The sequence below is a fragment of the Pristiophorus japonicus genome, chromosome 1 (genome assembly GCF_044704955.1).
Source record: "Pristiophorus japonicus isolate sPriJap1 chromosome 1, sPriJap1.hap1, whole genome shotgun sequence".
In the NCBI taxonomy this organism is placed as follows: Eukaryota; Metazoa; Chordata; class Chondrichthyes; family Pristiophoridae; genus Pristiophorus; species Pristiophorus japonicus.
The window spans coordinates 190,165,849-190,177,278 of record NC_091977.1 but is presented as its reverse complement, the minus strand read 5'-3'; the positions used below and the strand labels follow the sequence as shown (position 1 = coordinate 190,177,278).

Below are 11,430 nucleotides of genomic sequence, written 5' to 3'. Positions count from 1 at the left end.
TAGCTAATCCACTACATGTAGGGAATTAAAAGGTTTTCCATGAATACTTCCAGTTTGAATATTTTTTGTTTAAAAGGCAGTCAATTGCATTTGTTGTGCAAACATTCAGAGATGGGTCCTTAACCTACTAATACTTAAAACTGCAACTTGAATATAAGCAGACAAGGAAGAGATACTTAAACAAATATAAAAGCAATGAATTAAAAATGCAAAAGGTATATTGAGTATGTGTTTATTGGGTGTACATACAAAAAACTTAAATATTGGAAAGAAATCCAAGTCAGTGACTACAAATACAGGAAGAAAATTCTCCCAGAAGATTCCATAGTTAAAAATGAACTTACGTTAATATATATGCTTATATTTTTTTTTAAATTGTCAACTATAGGCATTTCTAGAGGTAACTTAAGTTGACCTGAAGAGGGCTCCATTGTATTTTCATTCTGGTTTGTGCTGTTCAGTAACAGCTTCTATAATACCTTATTTTCACTTAGATCTTTTGCACAATATGTGTCAACATTAAACCAGATTTTCAGGCACTGTGACACTTCCAAAAAACACAGAAAATGTAAACTATATGTTCAAAATAAAATGCTTCCGTCCAAGTGCTTGAATCTTTATGACAACAATTAAGAGCATGAAGAAACGGTTTTAAGGGAACTTCTTGGTATCATTCTAGTCAACAATTATAGCATATAATCAACATTTATAATCAAAATTCTGTTTTTCTCCTTCTCAGGATGATCTTATTTATTTTCAGATTTAATTTCATTCCATCATGTCCAAACCATCTCAGGGGTTCCAGTCGAAAATGTGTGTGTGACTCCCTTTTGGTGGTAAGTGCATTCTGCTGCAATTCAGCAAACATGTCCACATTAGCTTACACTGCCACAGTGTTTAAACAAAATATCTTAAAAGCTCAGAGACACAGATTCTTTTGTTAACAATTAAAACAATACTGTATCACAGGTCAAAGACAAGTTTTCTTCAGCAGCACAGACTAACCACAGAGTGACGTGTCTCAAGCAGCAAGTACTGAGAACGTAGCTCGACAGCACAAGTAGGCAGCTGCTCATTTGATTTTGGATAAAGATCGTTGTTTTTCTTCTCAGAATTCAGTGATGGCTACGTTCTCAGCAATAAACATCAACTGAATTTTTATTTATCCACTCCAAACATTTCCCTATAAAAAAAAATATACTTTATCTTCCTTTTCTTTGTTGTATAATTTTCCTGATTCCTCCCCACACATTATTCTCCATAGTTAGGAGGGCATCTGATGGTCCAGACTGCATACATTTTATTTTGCCAGTCTCTTCCTCAATTGACCCACCACTGGGGTGGGAAGAGACCACCTACCCAGATGATAATTGCTGCAGAAAACCTAAATGCAAATACCCATTGAGGAATTTAAAGTCAATCAAGTCCCTCAGCTATACTTGCATTCATGGAATCATAAAATGTTACAGCATGATAAAAGGACATTCAACCCATCAAGGCAGCACCAGTGATTTGCAGTTGAATAACGTGAATTTTAAGAGTAGAGTATTATGAACACCAAATTAATATTAATTTTACGTAACAAAAATGATCCATTTATATTAAACAAGGAATTTAATTGTTTTATATTGAACTGGTGATCTGATAAAGAAAACAGAAATGTTAATATATGTTAAAATTTATTAGGAAATCCCTACTGCGTAACAGCTGGAACAGCCAACCGTTTTTGATCAAGCTGGAATAACTGATATACTCCAATAATTCAATCCCCATGACTCTATTCATCAGATTACGACTACTTTGCTCTCAAAAATATTTCCACTTTTCTTTCTCCAATACAACCCCCACCTTTCCTGTTTCTCATGTACAAAACATTCGGCATTTAAAATTAACAAGCTAAGTGGCATTGTTGATAATTTAAACATCTACATAGCAGAGAACTGTAATATTTGTAATTCTTATTACAAACATTCCCTACGAAAAAAGAAAAACACAATTCTTGATTTTTTTCCCCCTTGTGCAATTTGCCTTATTCCACTCCACACATTAGCCTCTGTTCATATATTGTTAAACTGAAAATGCATTGTGGAAAATAAATTTCTTGTACACACATACTTTTTCAGTCTGGGCCAGAAATGCCCTGTGACACAGCTGTGGCATAGCTCAACGGCAAGTCGAGTCCCACTACTGGCCCCATCATACTCAGCCAGCTTGTGATGTAATTTACATTCCTAAACAAAAGAAACATAAAATAAGCATGGCATTTTCTTCAAAAAAAGGGTGCATAGCATTTTTTTTTTAATGGAGGTGATTACAATTTTGAAATATTTTTGCTTTCTGTCTTAGCGGATTTAAACAAAACAGTATTTGCAACCTGAAAAGTGTATGCTTTGCATTATCATGTAGAACAAGTAGAAGTAAAATGGACATTTTCAAAGGCACTCATAATGAATTACAAAAGGATTGCCTGCATGGCAGCATAGCTCATACAGCCCGAAGTATTCTGAATCTGAATGTCAGTAACTCTGAAATGTGTTTCCAATCAGCAGAAACCAGTCACATTTTTAGACATGTCTAAAAGGCAGAGTTTGAGCTCTGCCATGCTTTTTGTCTCGTTACATTTTTTTCTCTTTACTCACCAGTTTTTTCCACTCCCCTTCCCTGAAGGAATTGACTCCTTCCTAGGATATGGCTCAATGGCACAGGGTACTCTCCAAGGCCTTGCTTAAATGCCCATTATTTATGTCTACGGTGAGTGTGTGAAAGCTATTTCACCATCATTGGGAGGGGGGGTTACAGACAAACCCTATGCTGTCCTCATTCAGCATCCATACGCAATCACTTCCAACAGGGATTACTGGATAATGATCAGAAGCAGCCACCATAGCTGATTTTCCACTTTTTAATCCGGGAGTGCTGATGCCAATATTAGTGCCCCTACCATTGCTGTGGCTGAGATCAGCTAATTCAGCACAGGCTAGGTTCGAATCTGGGTGCTCCCTGGTCTATAATCGCTCAGCTCCTCAGTGCATGAGCTCGATGAACCATTGAGAGGAAGCCCTAATTTGATTTCTAACCCACTCTCAATTCTATACTGCTGAGACAAAATAAGTTGAAGAAACAAGACAGTGCAAATCTAACAGAGACACAACACCTAGTACTTGTACTAAATTCATACCTTGCATCTCGTTCTTTGAAGAATGTACTTCAATTCTTTCACATTGTAATGTCCTTAGCAACCATGAAAGGCTAATTTTTCCCTATGTAACTCTGAAGCAAAATGTTACAGAGCAGGGTATGGAACTACACAATGTTTGTACATTTACAGTACTCTACAAATAAGCTGAAATAAACCCTGTGAATATTTGCCTTTTCTTGGATACAACTTGATACAAGAGGGCAGATGGGTAGCTACTACTAGACCTCTGCCAATACTAATCTGTCACCAACTGTTAGATGGAACACAAAATCAGCCCATGTGGACCTTGGCTCCAGTTTTCCCCACCTCAGTAGGGAAGAAACTTGCTTCTGCTCATCTCTCTTCGCTCACTGTCTAACCAACATTGAAAATGTTTCCTCTGGACAATCACAGGCATGGATCCTCATCCTACCATTCCACGGCACCTTTTAATAAACGATTATTAGTTATATTGGAAACAAATGCTTGAAATTGCATTGTGCCACATTAGTAACCACCCATTAACGCACTCAAATTAATTTATTCTGTTTGTTATTTTAACAAGGGTTAACCTATTTAACATATTATTAATGCCTTTGTTCCAATAATTAGCCAAGGAATTACATCTGAATATGTTAACTAATTTGTTCATCATCAAAGGCGGTCCCTCGAACGAGGATGACTTGCTTCCACCTGAGTTCACAGATGTTTTAATGAAGGACCTGATGTTCCAGTCCTGAACTCCAATTGAAGGGTGGAAGATGCCTGTGTGTGGATTTTTTTTAACGTGTGGTGACCGTTGCACAATAGCCACCACACGGGCTTGACAGAGCTAGGCCTTTATCCAGTGGCAAGGGTTAACCAGGACGACTGGAGACCTGTTGTGCTGCACGGACCTAGTGCACACACATATCGCAGTGTGAAGCTGGTTCGTGCTGCCCGAGCCCTCGGTTTTTCTGGGCCCTGTACTCTCATTCGCCGCACCTCCGCCACGATCTCTCGACGCTCCTCCGCCACAAACATTCGCCGCACCTCCGCCACGATCTCTCGACGCTCCTCTACCACAAACATTCGTCGCACCTCCGCCACGATCTCTCGACGCTCCTCCGCCACAAACATTCGCCGCACCTCCGCCACGATCTCTCGACGCTCCTCTGCCACAAACATTCGCCGCACCTCCGCCACGATCTCTCGACGCTCCTCCGCCACAAACATTCGCCGCACCTCCGCCACGATCTCTCGATGCTCCTCTGCCACAAACATTCGCCGCACCTCCGCCACGATCTCTCGACGCTCCTCTATCACAAACATTCATCGCACCTCCACCACGATCTCTCGACGCTCCTCTGCCACAAACATTCGCCGCACCTCCGCCACGATCTCTCGACGCTCCTCTATCACAAACATTCTTCGCACCTCCACCACGATCTCTCGACGCTCCTCTGCCACAAACATTCATCGCGCCTCCGCCACGATCTCTCGACGCTCCTCTGCCACAAACATTCATCGCACCTCCGCCACGATCTCTCGACGCTCCTCTACCACAAACATTCATCGCACCTCCGCCACGATCTCTCGACGCTCCTCTGCCACAAAATTCATCGCACCTCCGCCACGATCTCTCGACGCTCCTCCACCACGAACATTCGGCGCACCTCCGCCACGATCACCCATCAAATCTCAGCCACGATCCCTCATCACTCCTCCGCCCCAATCACTCGTCGCAAGTCCGCCATGACCTTCCCGCTCCTCCGCTGTACCAGGGCCCCGCCGATGCTTCTGCCCACGCTCCAAACGGCGATACTAATATCGCAAGGCACAATTTCACCCACGAAGCTTTATATCCTTCTTGCACAGCTCACCATTTTTGTTTGTCTATTTAATTACCTTAACCTTACAGCAATTGTCAAATAGTTATCATAAAACCACCTTGTGCTCTTCCTCCTTTCCTACCTCCCCCACCTATGGATTTTAAAATACTCCCATTAAGATCAATAACAATGTTATAGTAAATGTCATGCTACAATTATTTTTCCCCAATAAAGGACATCTTTTCTCGGCATGGTAGTAATCAGCCAGTTATTATGTAACTCCAGCTCAACAGCACCTGACAGGAATCAATGACTAATTCGCATCCATTACTTCAGAAACTAATCTATACACCCCACTTCAACTAATAGGTAAGACAGACAGCTGTGTGGTCTTGAAATGCACCGGTGAAACATTTATCATCTCACCTCTGGCCAGGAGTTTCAACTCTTACATATGTTTATTACAATTCTTAACCAGATTTTTCTTTTGTTTAAGGGTGTATCTGTTGGGTTGGATATTACTTTCATTTTACCGTCATAGTTCCTGGTTAAGTAAAGTTGACGTGCCGTATTTCAGAATCTTCAGAAACAACATGAAAAACATGGGAACAGTGTCATTTCAATAGGGTCACCCACTGGTTTGCTGCAACAATGTGAAATATTTTAAAATGGTTGGTAAAAACCTTTGAAAACAATGACCAACTTTCAGTATGGCTTTCCTGATTCTTTGAAGATAGTTAATCCTCCATTGTATATTTGGATAAGAAATCCGATTAGGCTGAGAAATGGCCGGTGCCACCGCGGGCTGAGGTTAATGGTCGCCCGCAAAATGAGTGCAGTAGGCAGCGGTATTTTGGTGTTGACTGCAGATTTAAATGAGCGCGGCACAAAGCCGATCTCTAAGCAGGAAGCCCAATGTAGTGTGGCTGTAGTGTCCCTGGAGCAAGGCAGCGTTCTTTTAAAGCTAGCCTCACATTTTAGAAAGAAGTGTCGAATCCATAAAGGGGAACTGCCTTCTAAAATGAAAAAAATTTAAATAATTGAAAAATAATCTGACTTCAGCCCTTGGAGCTCAACTGCCTTCTGAAAAAAATAAACATTAAAAATAATCCCGAAATGGCAGTTATCAGCTGGACTGCCTTCTGCACATAAAAAAATGGTAAAAGTGGTTCAGCACTAACACAAATGGCTCAACAAGCCAGGGAAGGGGAACCCAGAGTGTTGCATGCAGCACTCCAGCTTTGTGCAGGGGGTCAACACTACACAAGAGGTCCTCTACCCACAGGGGCCACGAGGCCCTCCAGAAGGAATGATGTGGGACCAGATCACCGAGGCTGTAATTACCAGCAGTATCGCCCCCCAACTTGGCTCCAGTGCCCAAATAAGTTTCATGACCTCAGACCAGTTGTCAAGGTCAGCGAATGCATCTTTAAAAACTGTCGTCTCCTACTAACTACACCACTAGCCTCGCACACTGCTCATTGCACGACTCCCTCCCCACCCCTATCACTCACCAAACAACAATCTGTACCAAACATGAGGCCCACGTCACATTTCTATCTTCACCTCACCCCCTTGGAGGAGATGGTGCTAGCAACTCTTGACAGGGGCATAGCTGAGCCCTTGGCCAGCAGTAGGGCTGAAAGGATACAAAATGCTGGTATCCTCATACGTTATCCTCCTTCTCACATCCCACTTCCCTCTCAGCACATAATAGCTTCTGATTTTCAAGATGCACATGGTGTAAGCATACACCTCTTGCTTTCCCGCTCTCCCCTCACCACAACTCTACCTTGTTTCCTCATTTCAGACACCCAAAAAATCCAGCCTGCCCAATCAGTGGGTCAACAAAAAGAGGGAGAGGAGTATGAAGAAGAACACAGTCACTCAATTTCACACTGCCACCCATCAGCCCCTCGAGATCGTCCTGTAAGGCCATCTGCAGCCTTCCCCACTGAAAGCCAGCAGCCTTCAAGCAGCCACTGGGGTAGCACTGCATGACATCACTAGGATTGGCAAAGGCACACACAAGACAGTCACTAAGGGAATGCATAAGGGTGATTAGTTGATTTCTTGATATCTTATTGGATGGATAAATGGATAAAGTTGGATTGGAAAGTTTGCATTGTGGTGGCTTTTATTTCAGCATGGCGGCCAAGAGGAAGCTGTGATGCTTAATAACAGAGGGAAGGTAAGGTGTGGGACAAATGTAGAAAGCGGAATTGGGGTTGTGGTCACTGGTACCGCAGGCGGATGATTCCATCCCGGATATCCCGGCCAGAAAGGGGCTGTCTGGCTTGCATCCTTTCTTCTGCATCTTCCTCTTCCCTTGGTGAGCAGCTGGTACCCTTTACTGCCTCTGCTTCATCTCCATGTGCCCCCCAGGAATGTGAGCGTGGTCTCCGCGGAGACGAAATACTGTGGATGTGGAAATCTGAAATAAAAGCGGAAAATGCTGGAAATGCTCAGCAGGTCAGGCAGCATCTCGACTCGAGACTTTGTTTCTCTCTCCACGGATGCTGCGTGACCTGCTGATTATTTACAGCATTTTTTGCTTTCACAGAGGCCTTCCTTTACCATCTGAAGCCTTGCAAGTGTCCAGCACCACTCCCTACACACTTTCAAAACTTTTAAAATCTATTGCATCTAGCCACTACTTCAGTAAAAAAAAATTTAAGTCCAAAAGCTTAAATTCCAAACCACCTGAAAGATGTGCGTCTCCCTACAAGAAGCGCTGACAGTGTCTCTACATTGGCAGTGCCTCTGCAACCTCCTGGCCAATTTCCCGGGAAGTGGTAGTGCCCCCCTCCCCCAGGCGAAAATTGTCCCCTCTGAGGTGCTATTGGGGCTATAAAAAGGGGCAATTTTGCCCCATATGGATTTTACTTTAGTAAATTCTACACTGCATTCTGGCCACCCAGTTCCCATAAATTGCTCAAAATGCTTTCTGACAATTTTTCCAATTGCTGTTTTTTTCCTCAATAACTGAAATTTCTAATGTCCAACAGAGGATTTAAACAAATGAAAACAGTTTTAAAAATGACATGTTTCACAATAATATGATTAAACATATCCATTGAATTGTTTTGCTGGTTTTATTAAAGTTTTTACTGAAGGCCTCAGCTTCTCCTAATGGCCTGGGCTTGGATTTGATAATTTTGTCCAGAGCTGTGATTTCTGATTTCTGAGTTGTTCCGCCTGGACCCTGAAAAATCAACTCACACAATGCCAACCTCCCACGGCCCTCTCCCGGGAACACCTCCCTCTCCCTTTCACCTACCTGCACCAGCCACATTCTATGGTGGAGTCATCAGAGTTTCATCACTCTCTGGTTAGCGAGTTGCTCGAATGTACTTTTTGAACCCAAAATGAAATTGGTACTGTTTAAGTGTTATAAAAGGAGTTTGTTGCTCGTTGGTGTTTATTACTGCGGTGGTTTGCTGGTGTTTCTCACAACACCATAGCAATTATTTAAATTTTTTTTTACATGTATCGGTCATTCCTCAAAGAAGCCTCAACGCCTTTGTCTGCAGATCCTCAAGCAGATCTGAGATCAGTGACCAGGCACCCTCGCACTAGAGGAGTCAATAAGTGCTCTTACCTCAAGCATTGAAACAGCTTTACAGTCTACATATTAACTGCCTTACATCCCTTCAATGTGTTATCAATCACAGAAACTTGGGCCAGCCTAACGGCAGGTCAGTTCTCAACCACTGCTGACTGATAAATGTTACCATATGTAGCTAATCTTGTTTGCAGTGTGCCCTGCAAAAGCACCTTCTGGCCCCAAGCGTCCAATTTCTTGGATAAGTTTCAGTGGATAAAGGATTTATTCTCCAAAAAGGACATGTACTTAGTGCATACTTGGATTATGGGTTAGAATTGTACAAGAGAAGTGGCTCCCTCAATGGTTATTAGGAGATCATCACTTGTCTATCTTCGCTTGAGGTTACAAGCCATTTCATAGTGAATTTATGGTACCCCATAAAAGTAGATGACATGCCTATACTTATATGCATATATAAGTAAATGATACTTCAGGAATAGCAGGTACCTCAAAATGGATGATAGTCAGGTTCTACCTCAGATTTTGAGGTCTGAGTACCAGAAGTACTGACTCATGCTTTCGGAATCAGAAACCCCAAAGAGATTTACTGGAGTCAGAGGAAAGCTGAAACTTGAGAGTATGTGAAGCAGACTGAACCTGAAGTTGTGTAGCAATGATAACTCTTTCTAAGCTGTAGCGGAGGCCAACGTTTGTGTCAATTCGGTCAAACCAACGACATCAGATCCTCAGTGGTTGCCATCATGAAATTCCTCCATGATTAACTTAATTGATGACAGTGGTGGTGGTGATGGGTGTTGGGATAAGCTTTCTAATCAAAGGACTTCACTGAGTTAATTCTAGCTTTGATGCAGACTGATCATTCAGCCAGCAACTCCCCAGAGATGCAGAAGTTGCTGCCCAACAATCCATGGACTTCCTTGGAACCACAAGAGCTCGTAAGGGCAATCACAAGTTCAAGGTCAGAGAATCGGCGACATTAATGCCTTAGGGTGAAAGCTGCAGAAGTCTGTCAAGTTACAGACCAGCGTTCTCCCAACACCCCCACAAAATAGATCATTTGTGCTCTTATAAAGAAATAACCTACACTTATATAGCACCTTGTCATGTTCTTAGGACGTACCAAAGCACTTTACAACCAATGGATAACTTCTGAAGTCGTTACTGTTGTTATATAGACAAATTGTCCTTATTAATGACTACTTTGCCATACTAGTCGTATCCTTTTCTGACACAAAAGGTTTCATCTTCTTTCGAGCTTTAGAATGCAGGCTAACATCCAACGGTCATATTTCAGTGACTGGAGGTGAGAATGAATAAGACCATCTAAAAAAAGTAGCAAGCTTTACATTTTCTGAAATTGTGTTTCAGTAGAAAGTAACAACAATGATATTTAGTTTCTGGAATTACCCCATATGAGACTAGCAAAACTTCAAGCAAGCATGTACTGGGAGATCTAATTTGTGAACTGTGGAACTGTTTTAAGAACAAAAAAATAGAACTGTAGAAATATATACTGATGCAAATTTTTTTTGCCAAATTAAGATGAAGACGTCACTGAAACTCCAAGTTAGAACAGAATGATCCATTCTAAGCACAAGTGTAAATTATTCTGAATCCCTGCCTTTGCTTCGCAGACTGCTACCGTCCCATTTATACAGCGTGAATCAGAAAATATTGTACATCTCTTCCAAGAATATTAAAACTTGAAAGGGTCATCATTCCTATGATTTCACTATTGGATGATGGAAGTATCCAATATCTGAGAACAAACAAGTAAATCTAGTTATTTTGGAGACATTAGTCAACACATCTAATAGTTGTGGAATTTTAGTGCACTCTCTCTTGTTCTATGCCTTGAGGTTTTTTTTTTAAAACACACCAAAGACTCTCCCATACGTTCAAAGTTTCTCTTGTTTTGTGCTGCTGAACCATAATTACTTCAGGATGTTTTAGGCTGCTGCTTTGTTAAAGCTGATGAAGGTCAAAGATAGTTGTCCTGAAGGAATTATGCCTCATCACTGAAAGCAAGGAAAGCCTAAAACATAATGCAGTTTTACAAATGTTTTACATTTTTAGGAGACAGAGAGCACTAGACCAACTGTAAAACCTTACTATAGGTCTATAAAGAGATCAATTATCTTTAATAAATTATTAACCCTTTATGTATAATGTTCTTGAAATAATCTAAAAAAAACTTGAATTAAAACATAAAATAAGAAATATTCTGTGTGTTGTGTTATTTATAATGAACAGCATAATCATTTATTTTCCATTCCCTATCCGTAGATGCCAGATAATGAAAAATGGGCTCAGATTCTGAAAAGTTTCAGAAAACTTTGTACTCAACAGTTAACTACCCTTGTTTATCCTCCTCACTTTACTCTTCATTATCAAGTCAGAAGAGCCAGAAATCTATTTGTTCTTATCCATACTGAAGATCTAATTGCTTAAAAAAGCTAACATCCATTTTCATTGCCCTAATAGTAATTCAATGCATTTTAATTCACGTGTGTTCAATTGGTACCAATGTTAACAGCTCAACAGACTCCCTGTAAAAACACTTTACCTCTGCTCCTGCGTGGCACCATCCATTATTGGAGTCATTAATTCAGATGTTCTACAAGGATGGAGAATGAAAAATGGTTGGCCAAGTAAATGGTGCTCCTAGACAAATAAATACAAAAAGATGTTTAAGAACTAGATTATTGTTTCACAGAAGTTTCACCACAGGAAGCTACCATTCGACCCGCTATACATTGAGGCTATCTGCTGCAATCCCGGTTGTTTCCCTGTATCCATTGTATCTATTCCCAGATTTTCAAAGTTTTCTTTGTATTATTGCAGGTATAATGAACATTTTTTAATTACTTAAC

The 11,430-nt window shown here is 41.2% G+C and overlaps 1 protein-coding gene across 13 annotated transcripts in view; it reads right to left on the bottom strand.

Moving 5' to 3' along the window:
- Positions 1-216: 216 nt before the first annotated feature.
- The window catches only part of atg10 (ATG10 autophagy related 10 homolog (S. cerevisiae)), a 419,083-nt gene continuing 407,869 nt past the window's right edge, over positions 217-11,430 (bottom strand). For 11 of the 13 annotated variants that reach the window (XM_070867422.1, XM_070867041.1, XM_070867373.1 and 8 more), the window contains 3 exons: positions 11,124-11,221; positions 2,116-2,231; positions 217-850 (listed from right to left, as the gene is read on the bottom strand). In XM_070867422.1, the coding sequence (XP_070723523.1) occupies positions 2,120-2,231; positions 11,124-11,221 (210 nt within the window). In that variant the 3' untranslated portion in view covers positions 217-850; positions 2,116-2,119. Of the gene's footprint in view, positions 1,184-2,115; positions 2,232-11,123; positions 11,222-11,430 lie in introns of all 13 variants that reach the window. The other 2 variants (XM_070866909.1, XM_070866925.1) reach the window with 2 other exon arrangements.